This window comes from Tamandua tetradactyla, chromosome 1 (assembly GCF_023851605.1).
Source record: "Tamandua tetradactyla isolate mTamTet1 chromosome 1, mTamTet1.pri, whole genome shotgun sequence".
In the NCBI taxonomy this organism is placed as follows: domain Eukaryota; kingdom Metazoa; phylum Chordata; class Mammalia; order Pilosa; family Myrmecophagidae; genus Tamandua; species Tamandua tetradactyla.
Genome location: NC_135327.1, coordinates 51,339,069 through 51,353,002, shown reverse-complemented (window position 1 = coordinate 51,353,002; position 13,934 = coordinate 51,339,069). Strand labels below are relative to the sequence as shown.

General features: G+C 40.5%; 1 protein-coding gene across 9 annotated transcripts in view; it reads right to left on the bottom strand.

Annotated features, from left to right (window-relative positions):
- PAK5 (p21 (RAC1) activated kinase 5) overlaps window positions 1-13,934 on the bottom strand; it is a 383,618-nt gene that overhangs the window by 6,318 nt on the left and 363,366 nt on the right. For 8 of the 9 annotated variants that reach the window (XM_077115453.1, XM_077115420.1, XM_077115413.1 and 5 more), the window contains 3 exons: window positions 11,882-12,007; window positions 10,200-10,334; window positions 7,724-8,069 (listed from right to left, as the gene is read on the bottom strand). In XM_077115453.1, coding sequence (XP_076971568.1) covers window positions 7,914-8,069; window positions 10,200-10,334; window positions 11,882-12,007 — 417 coding nt within the window. In that variant the 3' untranslated portion in view covers window positions 7,724-7,913. Of the gene's footprint in view, window positions 1-7,723; window positions 8,070-10,199; window positions 10,335-11,881; window positions 12,008-13,934 lie in introns of those variants that run through there. The other variant, XM_077115464.1, reaches the window with a different exon arrangement.

Genomic DNA, 13,934 nt, shown 5'->3' with positions numbered 1-13,934 from the left:
TTCCCCAAACCTAACCAACCTTTCCTTGTTAGCATGCCATGCACTTTTTTTAAACTTCACATCCTTTATTTGGAGCCATCCAAGGATTTGGGGAAAAGTGGACACTTTAATGTAACTAGGTTTTCCCAATGAGTTACCATTTCTTTCTTAGGAAAACAAAACTTTCTGAGTCATACTTCTGGAAATTCCCTATGTGTGCATTTTATAAAAACTTGCTTTCACAAAGCATAGGATTCATCATTACTTATGGAATTGTCATTCATTCATTCATTCAACAAATAGGTTTTTAAGCACCTCCTGGGTGCCAGATGTATTGTGGTGAACTTGACTGCTTCACGTCCATAGGGGGAGGGCCAACAAGAAAATGAGTATCCCACATAAACAGGTCATTCTAAAGAGAGTGGAGCCACCTAACTCTTCAAAATGTTGACAAATGGCCACATCCCTGTGTCTAAGCTGACTAAATTTTGCTAGAATCCAAATTCATTAATTTTCAAAATAAGAGTGATTTTTCTACCTGTGATCTGCATGTACAAGTAGCTATTGTTACTATTGCTATTATTATCATGTTTTTTTTTTGTCTAGCAGTCCTGAAATTAGGTCTTGACCTCAGCCTAATTTCTTTGAACCTACCCTTATTTCTCTCAGCCCTGACTTTATCTCTGTTATCAACTAAACAAACAAAGCGGAGCCTCATGATGCAGGGCTGGAGCAATCTCCTGTGTTGTATGTTGATGCAGGCATTCTCTCAGGTCAAGGAGAGGACCTTGGAGCCCAGGGGGGCTGACCCTGAACTCTGTCACACCTTTTGCCACTGTCCTGCATTTTGGGGCTGCTCCTGGACCAGAAACAAGCTGAGGTGATGGCTCATCTATTTGCCTTGCTTCTCAAGCTCAGAAAACAGGAAAGAAAACAAACAGATAAGCCACAGATGCTCAGTTATCCCTTTAACTGTCATTCTTTTTTTTTACTGGATTTTTAAACACAAATGCCTCCGGGCACAAAAGGATGCTGGGCCTGCCAGCCTGCCCAGAAAAGCAAGGCCAGATGAATCACATGCAGATTTCTTTTTAGGGGGAGGGGGAGTTTGATTTATATTCTGAGCATGCAGGAACTCTTCCCCCTCTCCCCACCTCCTGCTCCCAGGAATTAGCTCCAAGCGAATTGGATGGCAGAAGCCACTCACTTCTCACCCAGAGCTGTTCTGCACTCTGAGAAGTTCCTCTGAACTATAGCTACTCTTTTTTTTTTCTTGCCAGTCATTCACTCTTCTTACTGAAACCACCTTCCAAGTAGCAAAGACTTGGCAAAGAGGCTGGGTGTGGGGGAGAACGGAGACACATGGATGAAGAAAGGAGAGAGATGGTGGGTGTGGGCTGTGTGTGCGGTGCAGGGGATTTTCTGGGGAGTTAATCCAGGTGGATTTGGGGCACAAACCTTCCTGGAGCAAACGTCGAAGGCAGCCTGCGTCAGAAAATGAATGTCAATTCTAAGACACTGTCCCACACATTGTTTAAGAATCTCTGTGGGAGATCCTGGAATCTACATTTTTACGAAGTTCACCAGGTAATTCCAATGCAAGTTAAAGTATGAAAACTCATTAAAAGGCTGGAACTCTCAATGACCTGTATGCAACATCAGTCAAATTATTGGGCTTCTCTGTACATATTTCCTCACTTGAAAGTGGAGCTAACGCGGGATTCAATAAAGTACATTTAATCCCTAGCACAGTGCCTGGTACACAGGAAAATGCTCCAGAAAAGTTATATTATTTATGGCATTTTTCTAGCACAGTACTTAACATGCATATTCTAATTTTATCTGCCAAACCAGGAGGCCATGAAAAATCTGAAGGGTCTAATGCAGAGGGTTTTTTTAACCTGGTAGCCACTGTTTTCCCTTCTAGTTTATTTTGAATTCAGAGCCTCTTTTTATGCAGGGATTCCCATCACCCCAGCCCAGTCAATTGATGGGGGGCTTGTGAACTGGGGGATAGGGGAAGGGGTGGGGTAGAGTGGGAGCTGGAGTGTATCAACTTGGATGGGTAAAAATTACATCTTGAGTTTTTACTAACCTCAAAGGAAAGATAAATTTCCTTCATTTATGAACATAGGTACCAAACCATAGTAGTATATGTAGGACCTGTGAATTTTTCACCAATAGAAATCACCAGTATTTTCCTAGCATATGAATACTTATTGGTGACTGTTCTAGTTTGTAAGCTGCCAGAATGCAATATACCAGAAATGGAATGGCTTTTATAAAGGGGAATTTGTTAAGTTGCAAGTTTACAGTTCTAAGGCCATGAAAATGTATAAATTAAGGCAAGGCTATAAAAATGTCTAACTGAAGGCATCGAGGGAAAGATACCTTGGTTCAAGAAGGCTGACGTTGTTAGATTTCTCTTTCAACTAGAAAGGCACATGGCGATGCCTGCTAGCTTTCTCTCCAGGAATCTTCAAAGGCTTCCCTGGGGCTCTGTTTGTTCTGTTGGCTCTGTTGGTTCTGGTGGCTCTAAAGCTTATTCCAAAATGGTTTCCTTTTAAAGGGCTCCAGTAAGCAACCCCCATCTCCATGGAAATCATCTAATCAAAAGTTACCACCCACAATTGGGTGGGTCATATCTCCATGGAAACAATAAAAAGATTGAGTGAGAATTAAAGGACATGGCTTTCCTGGGGTATATAATAGCTTCAAGCTGGCGATATCTCAAAAATATAACTTATGCTCATTACTTTGAAATTATGGTGGTTTTTAACCCATCACAAACTATCACTGTTTGATGCATTATTCCATAAGACTAAAATTTTGTATTTTGACAACTATAATTTAATTGGTTTCCTCTGTTCCCCTTTGTGTTTTATTTTAGTCACTTAAAAATATATATTTTTTGAGAAAGGTATCCATCCATTGGCTTCAGATGGCTAATGGGTTCAGGGTGTAAAATTAGGCTAAACCCTCAGGCCTAATGGCTACTTCAGGTGTTACTTAAAGTAACTGGGCCTGCCAGGTTATCTTCTGGGGAGGGATGGATACTGCTTGCCCAGCTTCACAAAGGCGAATAAAAAGTCTTTATTTGCACTGATTGTGTGCTTCCCAGGTCCTGCTGTTGGTGCTGGAGACACATCAGTGAACAAAACAGGCAAAAATTTCTGCCCTCATGGAACTGAAATTCTAATGTGTGTGTGTGTGTGTGTGTGTGCATGTACGTGTGTGTGGTCTGTTCAGGTATTACAATGAATGGTTTGTTCTTATCTAACTCCTCTGGGCCTTGGTTAGCTCAGTTACGGTGGATCACAGCAGATCTGGATGTTCTTTTTAGATTTAAATTTTTAAGAATGCTGGCAATGATGAAGCATAATTACCAAAACATTAGCCTCATGAGTTTGAACAAATTGCTTCATTAGAGCGTTGGGTCCTTCAATACATATTAGTCTCAATGACCAAGGGATGGAATGAAAAACAGAAAGAAAGAGGGGATGAATGAACAACTTACTATTATAGGTTTTATTATTCACATTTTATACCTAGGAATCCGAGGTTAAAAGGGGTTAAGTTGTCTAACATCACTGAAAGACAGTAAAAATTTGAATGAACAGTGTTCCCAGTACATGACAATGTGGAAAACATCCTATGGAGAGCACATATGGAACCCAGGAGTCTTGTATGTCCTTAGGAGGCTTACTTCTGCCACAACCATTTTCCTGTGCATACCCAGGCTCCAGGAACCTTTCTGGGTAAGGAATTCTTCATTTTTAAATCAGCATATTTTGATTCAGAATCCAGTGATCCATTGATGTTTTTAAGTCCTATTTTTTGTCCTTCATTGAATATATTTATGTAGGAGATACTGTCAGGGTCCCCCCTGCCCCCCCCCATTGCCCCCAACACGTTCCATTGGTCTTTCCAGGAGCTTATCTGCTAATGTTCCTGTGCACTCTAACAGCTCCATGTCTCTTTCCCAGAAGGTACTCTTTGAAAAGGGAATGCACTTTGCCTATGTGGGCTGGGAATTCTGGGAGTTGATGCCCCCAAAGCAATTCTTAACAAATAAGGAATAGGAAGGAGATGGTGGATGAATACTTCAGCATCCTCTTCCCCAGAAGGATAATTCTGAGGTATCTTTCAGAAGTTCTCCAGTGGTATAGAGCTCCAGTTGCCCATATGGTGACCCACTTATTACCACATACTTTACTGACATCTAACCCCTCTTTATCTCACCTCTCCATTCTGCTACTTGGGCTTCCTGCAAATAAAATATTTGTGCCTCAGTCTTTGGCTCTGGACCAATTTTGGCATAACCAACACAAGGTAATATATTCATTCAATTTGGGAATGCAACTGGAAATGAACACATTTCAAGGTTCAAATCGACCAGCTTTCCAGCACCATGTGAATTACCAGCTGTATCACGTTGTTTTTACAAAATTTCTCCTGCTTATACATTTCGTACTGTTTCAGATTGAATTGATCTTTTTTTCTGCCTGGAATCTCATTACCTTTTCCATGATGACAAAGAGCTATTCATTTGACCAGTTTGACCGAGGAGTCTGAACTCATTGCGTTGTTAACTTCATGGAGTGATTTTATTTTCCCAGTAATTGCTACTGAGTGTATTCTTCCCAGTGGGCAATGGAGATACAACTGTAACTCAGTCTGACTCCATCTGTCTAATTCAATTTAAAAAATCAATCTCATTATAATTCAAATTAACACTCTTGTCCTTGTTTGGGCTTAAGCTTAGATCACTGAAAGAGGTAGTAGCAGGGGACATAGTATGCTCCCTTATTGCCCCCTTTATTTCCTTTAAATTCCTCCTTCAAATCATGGGGGTCTCCCACTAACCCATGGTCCAAGCTGACGGGGAGCAGTAGGGAAGGGAGGTTTCGGTTACCTGGCTGGGGTACTCAGCTGCCTTGGAAATGTTATTGGGGAGAGGGTAGATGACTGAAACTCACTGAGGTTCAGCCTGAAGACAAAAGCCTCTTTCGTTTACAGTGGTCTTTGTGTGGATGGTATACTTGGTTTTTAGAGTAAGGTTCAGCTCCAGCCTGACCCCTTCACTGGGGGGACCCTCCTGACTGCAGAGAAGCAGCCATATCTCTCTTGAGTTCCCCTGCAGTAGAGCCTGCCTCCAGTATACTCTCTAGGTTTGGCATCCTAACATTTGGTTACATTTGGTTAAGTGGTTTGACTTAGTCCATACTCCCCATTTCCACTCCAGGATCCATCAAACATAGTCAAGGAAACCCGCTGAGTTTTTCCATGCCTTCCAAAGGCTGTGGGGCTCTTATCTGTCACAGAACATATTACACCCCCTTCTCATTCTGCTATCTCAGGCTACTTCCAGAGTGTTTTCTCCTTCAGAAAGAAGAAATAGGTGTTCTCTGGACAAGTTGCTCCCTCAACGTCATGAGATATATGCTTATGTTTCCCTTATCACCCAAAGAGCAGGAAGGGCCCAGCACTGTCTTCCAGGCTTTAAGAGTTCTCCCAACTATGTCTCCTGCTGTCAGGCCCTTCTTTATACCCTTTGTTAGTAGAAGAGCTCAGATAGGTTCAACATTTTTGGAACAGGAAAATGGAGTGGGAGTCTTTAGCCATGAATCTGGCTTTCCATGAATTGGGTCTTCCAGAATTTAATAATTTTGTTCTCATTACTGGCATCTACACCATAATCTTAAACTAGTTGTAACTTCTGGGGCTGGGAATATTTGCCTTTGTTTTGTGTCATCAGGGTGTTACATATATTTTCATACCAACTCGTTTGCATTTCCCAAGGTCATAAAGGAATCCAAAATTTGAGAAATCACTGGAGTCTCCAATAACACAATGGGGAAAAGGCAAACATTTATTTTTATTTGCAAGTGCAGTTTCTGCCAATAGTTAGTGCTCACAAAACCTTTCAAGCTACAGAGTAACTTTTGGTAAACTCAATGAATATTTAAAAAATACCCAGTGATAAGAAAATTACAGAAAAATTTCCATTACACTGTCGAAAATGTTTGGAATCCAAAATCCACAATTTTCTCCAACAGTTATTAATATTTGTTCTGGTTAAAAAAAGATTTTCTTTCTCTTTTCTTTCTACTTCTACATAGTCCTGATTTAATTAATGCAATCTGTTTCATGGACTTTAGGACTGCCATTTTCTGGATTTAGATTGCTTTTAATTCTTACATATTTATATTCGTTTTTAAATATTTTACATAAAAACAGTGATTTGATGAATTTTATGAAATAAAATGATAGACCCTATTTATGGTGAGGCATTTCCAGTTTGGCAAAAAACTGAAAATTGAATCAGTAGAAGGTCATTTTATGCCTATTTTTTCCTTTTTAACTATAATAAATAACTAGCAACCTATTAATTACAAAAATTCTTAATTATGCTTTCACAAATTTAAATTTGCATTTGTTACAATATATGAACTCGTTAAGAAAAGCCTCTGGTTTTCCAGTCTGGTAACAAATGGCTTTTGTTTGATGCATAATTGACAAGAACTAATGAAGACTATGTAGCTCTTCCAGGGTTTTAAAGGCAAATCTATATTGGTCTACAGTAAACATGCAAAGTCATCCAACAAGCAACACAAAATGTAGTAGTCATTCATTGTGGTTTTTTTTTTTTTTTTTATCATCAACATTCGAGAAGCTCTAGACAGCAGCACAACTCTCCTATGTGGGAAACACATTATAACATGGTCACAACTGAAATTAGATCATACATGATAAAATCCCCCCTTGGTACTCCATCCTCTAGAGCCAGTTCAGACTTCCAGCACGATACAAGAACGATAGAGCAATTAATACTGCGGTACAAAGGTCAACACAAACAAGAGTTTGGTATGCTAGCATACAGAGTTTTAAAAATGGTGATGAACAAAACCAAACATCTTGCCCCATTCTCTCTCCTTCCCCTTTGTGAGACTGTCATTCTCAGGGCCTCATTGAAACATTCCATTGGGAAACTGAGTCCAAAGATCCTAGCACTAAAATAGCTCCTTGGGAGGAAAATGTGGCTAAAAGGATGCTGTTCCTGTTCGAGGGAGGACACAAGAAGCGTCCTTCTGTGCCACAAATGGTTTGCTGCTAGTAACCATGAAGAAAAAATGCAATTAAAAAAAAATGTTTTGCTTTATCCCAAGGAGTAGCTTTGTGGTGTACTGTGGCTCAAATTTTATTTCTTATTATTTTTGGTCAGGTAAATGAAACATGCACCACCATCACTCTTAGTTCTCCCATCATATAAGACACTTGTTAAAATAAGAAAGATATTCTACTAAAGCTGATGGTGATTGAGATTCATTCATTATTCAAAGTTCCTAAAGAATCGTTGGCTCTCTGAAAGGGATAAAAAAGTAGGAAAGGCTTTGTTCGAACTCCTGCTAGGAAACAAGTATTACTTCAACTGATACAATGGCTACGTGACATCAAAGTACTATAAATTATCAAAACTATAGTACAGAAAAATTACAAATTCATTGCAAAATACATTACACTGCTACCATTAAGAAAAAAAGTGCTTTTTGTTTTCCTTTCTTTCTTTTTTTTTTGCCAGAAAAGTGTTCTTTCAAAATAGAAAACACTATGTGTTACCCTGCATGTGGCTAGGATATATCATAACGGAGTTTGTTACTGAGTCCCTCTGATTTGTTGAAGGGCTGAAAAAAAATGCAATCATGACTTATGAAAGCTGTGCTCCAAATGACCACACCAGCTGTCAGTGGAGAGATGCCTATTTAAGACACAAGAAGATACCCTGGTCTTTCAGCCCTGCTGGTCATCATGATGTCCACCCGTCAGCTGGTCTAGAATGCACAGGCCTTTTGCACTGTTCCATGGTTTCCTCCCTTTCTCCTAAATGATTCTCAGGTCTTCATTGAGCTTTTCCACCTGCAGGAATCTGCTGCTCAGTGATGCCGGTATTGTCTCATGAGGGGAACGATGCAAGATGGTGGACCTGCCAGTTTCAAGAATGGATGGCCGAGGAGTTCCTGGGCTGTGGCTCTTTGAGAGGGCTCCCTCACCAACATGAGGTCAAGGAATCCCCGCAGCACTGAAGAAACCTGCCAGGACACACACATGCCATCCTGAAGACTGACACAGAAACCCAACCCTGTTCCCGCCAAATGGGTTCTCAGTTAATTCCTAGGAAGGTCATCGTATCAACAACATTGAATTTTAGAAAGTCCCCTTAAGGAGAAAGATGTTATAGAAGCAAAGGCAGGAATTGCCTTTACTAACACGCAGTATTTTTCCTTACCTCCTTCTATTTTGAAATAACAGGGTTAATCCTGGTACACTTAAGAATGAATATCTATTCACTAAATAATAATGGTGGTGACAGTGAAACTGGTAGCATTATGGAGTACTTACTAAGTACAGATATTGGGCAAGCATGTTTGATGACACGTGATATGAACATGGAATAGTTCTTTTTTCCTAATAACTCTAACCATCTCGGCTCTGTGGATCCCCTTTCTTAAAGAGAAACAAGCTTCCTTATGGATATCTGGCACAGAAAGCACGTTTTTCCCTTTAATTTCTTCTACTTTATTCTTTTGAGTTATACCTCAACGTATATCCTTAAAATGCACTAATATTCAGTGTATAACTCAATGGATTTCTAACATATATTTATTCTGATTTATTTTATACCCCTATCAAGATATATAAAACATTTTAGCACTCCAGGAGGCTCCCTCAGGTCCCCTTTTTGTAAATGCCCTTCCCCCACCTCTCCCCTGCAAACAGTCTGAGTTCTAAAAACAAACTTTGGTTCTGGCTTCTTTGTACTTCATAGCATTAGAGTTGTATAGTGTGAACTCTTTTCCATCTGACTTCTTTTACCCAACATTATGTCTATGAGATTCAATCAAGGTGGGGCAATGAATGGCAATAGTTTTGTCCTTTTTATTGCTAGGTGGTAGTTTCTGTCTATACAACCTTGGGTGCTTTTCAGTTTTTGATCTTGGGATTAAAGCTGTCAGGAGCATTCTTGAACCTGGCTTTGAAGAACACTGGCACTCATTTCTGTTGGGTGTGGAACTATTTTTAAAACATAAATTTTTAGTCACTTTTCATTATTAAAACTTAGTCCAATCCAGTTAAAGTTTTAATCTCCTGTTTAGTTCAAGCAGTCTCCTTTCTCTGTAGGGAAAGACAGCCTTAATGAATGATGCTATGGGGGCTCTGCCCTCGGTTTAGGGGTGGGGGAATAGGAGACATTGCTAATACAAACCATTCTCTCCCACGAGACTGGTGGGAGAGGTGATGTTTATGGTTCTGATACTGTGGAAATGGCACCTCTCAGCAAGACATACAGAGGGCTGGCTGCCCCCACTGTGGTGACTCTTGAATTTAGCAGCTTTAAAAAATTTTTTTTCTAAGCTTGGTCCTCGTTGGCAATTGTGGAAAAACAGGAAAGACCACGTTTAGTCCCTTAGATGCCCCTTCACCTTGCCTGCATAATCTTGCTCCTGCCTATCTCTCAGACAGCATGTCTTCCCCTTCTCTCCAGCTCCCTTTGCTCCAGCCACATAAGCTTTCTTTCTTGTTTTAGGGCCTTTGCACCTGCTGGGGCGGTTCCTCTTTCTAGGACATTTTTCTGTAAGATCTTTGCATGGCTTGCTCCTTCTTTCCATTCAGGTCCCAGATCAGACAATTGCTCCTTAGAAAGGCCTTCCTTCATTCTTCAATGCCAACTAGCTCCCAATCCCCTCCCCTGCACACTTTATCATGCCACAATGTTCTACTTTATTCATAGTACTTGCCAATCTCTGAAATAAAGTATTTTGGTCATTCATTTGTTTATAGCTTATTATATTCATCCCTAACTAAAATATAAGCTCAGTGAGAGTCTAGAAATCTGGGATCTTGTGCTGCAATATTAAACAGTACCCAGGACATCAGAGGCATTCTATGAGTGGGTGTTGATTGGAGCACTTGACTCCAGTTGGATTTTTTAACCAATCCTGAGAGAGAGGGGCTATCTAGATCCTCATTTTACAGATGAAGAATTTTGGAATCAGGCTGAGGCGCTTTCCCAGTGAATAAATGGAAGAGCAGAAATTATCAAACTCCACACCTCTAACCAGAATCTACCGCCTGGATATGATACGCCAGTCTTTAAAACCACAGAGAAACGACAAAGTCTAGAACTATTTTGCACATCATCAGCAGGTGCCACTTCTCACCTTGTGTAGGTCCTTCACTCTTGGGGGTAAACTGTCCCGGATCCTCCGCATGGCCTGGAGGGGGGGCTCATTGAAGTAGGGGGGCTCGCCATCGATCATTTCTATCACCATGATCCCCAGTGACCAGATGTCCACCTGTTAGACAGAGCCCACTGGTTATCATCTCAGGAAAGGCAACTATGTGGAAATGTCGGCTGGGTCCTCGGAACCCAACAGATGCAGGCTCACTCATCAATTCATAGAATTAATGAATTTGTAAATTCACAAACAAAGCTCACAGTTGAATCGTTGGCTTACAGAGTTTTTGCTATGGTCTTTATTCGCAAATGAGTATCTTAACACAATTAAGTTTAGAACTTTAATTTTTACCCTTTTAATTTTGGTTTCATGTATTAACATAGAGAAGGAGGTTGCATTTAGGCCATAAGGAAATAAGGGAAGTTTCTGATATTCGTAATAAGCTGCAAAGAGCTATACTGCACAATGCAGGATGCATTCTGATTCTTTTATTAATTCGGTTTTTAAAAATGCTGCTCTCCTTCTCTGGGGTTTTTCCTTTATGTTTTATCATTTCCAAACAGCATGAACAAAACCCTGGTTTTACAAAACCATTTTCAGAGAATGGAGTAAAGGAAAGGAAGAGATGACAGGCAATTTTTCTGGGTAAAGAATGGGAAGTCAGGATAATGAGAAGCCATAGCCATGCTATAAATTCCCAGTTATAGTCACTTCCCTGTTATGGCCTCATTACACCTCTTATCTGCTGGTTGCTTTGCTACTATAATCCTTGCATTGACTTTCACTGAAAATTTATGCTCTTGGGACCACAGTTGGAAAAACAAATTGAGTACACATCCAAGGTCAAGCCAACAAGGAAAAGAGAGCAAAGTGCTATTTAAAATCTACAAATATCCTTTGCCCATTGGTCTTTGCCACTTCTTTCCATGAATCTCCTTAGAATTGCCTTCTGTACTATGTTTGAAAATACTGCATGCCCAGCCGAAATAAACTTTTTGGCTCCCATGTGTATGTATACTTGTGTGCCTCAGAGCTTTGATTCACACTATTTCCTCCCTAGAATGCCTTTCCTCCACTTTCTCTGTCCCCTCATTTTCCCAGATCCGTTTTACTCCTCAGTAGGTTGTGAGTTTCTTTTCCAGAGGAAAGAGACATTGTGTCATATTTTTGAATAATATTCATCTATGAATTTTTCTGTAGGAAAACATTACGAAAAGCAAAAGTAATATTACTTCTTTCTCAGTTGCTCATCCAATTATTTTTTTTTCCCTGTGGCACTTTCTCTGCCCCTCTACCCTCTCCCTGAGTCAGCATGCCTCTCGTCTGTGCCTTTCCGACTGCTTCTCAAGTTGGCTTGCCTTGCTTCGGGTCTCTCTACTCATAAGTGGCTTAGCATCTGAGTGACTCTCCCTCTGTGTTGCGCACAGATCTCTGCCACTGAGGGCCCTCCATTACAGCCCTCGGATAAATGCGGTGGCCATCTCAGTGGGGGGATGGGCTCCTCTCTGCACAACCACTCTGCGCTGTCTAGTGAGTGGGACTCCAAGGTGGGAGCCAAAAGTCCTCACCTTGATCCCTGTGGCCAGAAAGTACCTCAGAATCACTGCATTCCTGAGCCTGCTCCAGTCCCTGCCACTCCCCCAAAGAAACTGTTACCCCCTTACCTCCGTCCCGTAAGGCAGTCTAGAAATCACCTCGGGGGCCATCCAGTAGGGAGTGCCAACCAACGATTTCCTCTTCGGTACCTCTTTGGAAACTTGAGCACAGAAACCAAAGTCAGATAACTTTATCTGAAAGGAAAGGAGTGCAACCATCTATCAACTTTAAAATACCATCTTCTTGACCTAGAAATATATACATAGAAAGTTTCAAATTCAAAACAAAATAATCTCGTGCACCGGCCTTGGAAATATTGAAGGGGGAGGTGGTCAGACCCTTTTCTTGGAAAGGAAAAATCCATTTTAATGGGAAAATCTGTTATGGCTCCATGAGGGTTGACTTGAAAATTTCTAAATGCCTGCTATCTATCTATCTATCTATCTATCCATCTATATTTAAGTTATGAAACCAAAAAAGTTACAAATTAAATATAACCCAAACATCACATTTACCAAAATGCAAACTCATGACTTCATTTTCATTTTTTTATTTTTTTACATGGGCAGGCAACAGGAATCAAACCTGGGTCTCCAGTATGGCAGGCAATAATTCTGCCAGAGGGTTCAATTCCCGGTGCCTGCCCATGTAAAAAAAAAAAAAAAGAATTCTGCCAGAGCCACCATCGCACCACCCCACAACTTTATTTTAATGTGACAGATGATGTTGTTTAATGTAAGTAAATTGCTATTCTTGATGTAAATTTGGTCTGAGCTGTTACTGTTTTGGGTTTTTTGCATTCAATATATTTACATTTCTATGTACCATGAGATGATCCAAATAACTAACTTCTTTTCTCTATTAGAAATATTGCAACCCTTCACTCATAAAGGCTACTAAGTATTGGCTCCCCTTCTTTAAGTTTTTCCCCTTTATCCATGAGAACTGAAACTGCCAATGTGATGTAAATGCAAGTGGAAATGTAGGCACAGAAACTGGTTATAAGGGGTTTTAGATAGTCATCCTGATGACCCAGAGTATATGTATATTATGTTAGATTATTATAAAAAATTTGAAAAACTTTCATAATAATCTTAAGAACATACTTCAGCATTAGGTTCCTTGCTGATTTATGGATACCAGATGTCTAGGACTCAGCTAATTTGGGAAGCCTATGATTCTTGGTCATGATGACCTAGTCTGAACTTCAGATGGCCTCACTGAAGAGGACTGTGCCACTTATAGTTATTGGCAATGATAGGATATAAAAGAAAACAGTCAGGCAATGGTTCAGAATGACCATTGGAAGTTGAAATTTCCTAGAGATCAACAATCGTTGCCAAAGCATGAGTTCTCTCTTGATTCTCTTCATACTACTCTGAACTTCTTTCTCTGCCTTTACTCTGGCTCCATCTCTGCTGCCCATTCCTTAAATACCATGACTCCCTAGGTCCTGGTCCCAATTCTTATCTCTTTTCTTTTTATACACTCATGTTGGTTGGATGCGCTTCACCCCCCCCCCACCACCATGCTGAATTCTGACATCCTCCTCCATTCAAGACCTGTGTTTCCAACTAGTGTATATTTCCATATGGATCACCATGAGCACCTTTAAGTTAACTCAGTATCCTCTTCCTTTGCTCCAAACCTGGCCCCTCATCTATGTGTCCTGTTTTAGGGAATGGCACCACCATCCACTCACCCAACCAAACTAAACTTATCAGAACCATCCTTGACTTGTTCCTCTGTCTCACTCCAAATATTCTTGGCTAGAGCTTTACATATTCATCTCTGTAGCTTCAGGGCCCACAACAGTCCTTGGACCATAAGAGGTCCTCAAAATCAAGGTTGTTGAATACACGGAGGAGCCTCCAACCATGAGAAATGAAAATGGACTTGGGGCCAAAGGTCAGTTGTGTTGGTGTTCTTGTTCTAGGGGTCAGGACCCACCGAGAGGTCTGATCTGGGCACATTCTATCCCCAACATTTCAGTAGGATGATTTTCAAATATAGAGCGAAGCTGAAAGAATAACACAGTGAATATCCCTATACATATCAAGAACACTCAATCATTGTTCATGTTTTGTTATTTAAACTTTATCACACACTTTTCCCTCTATT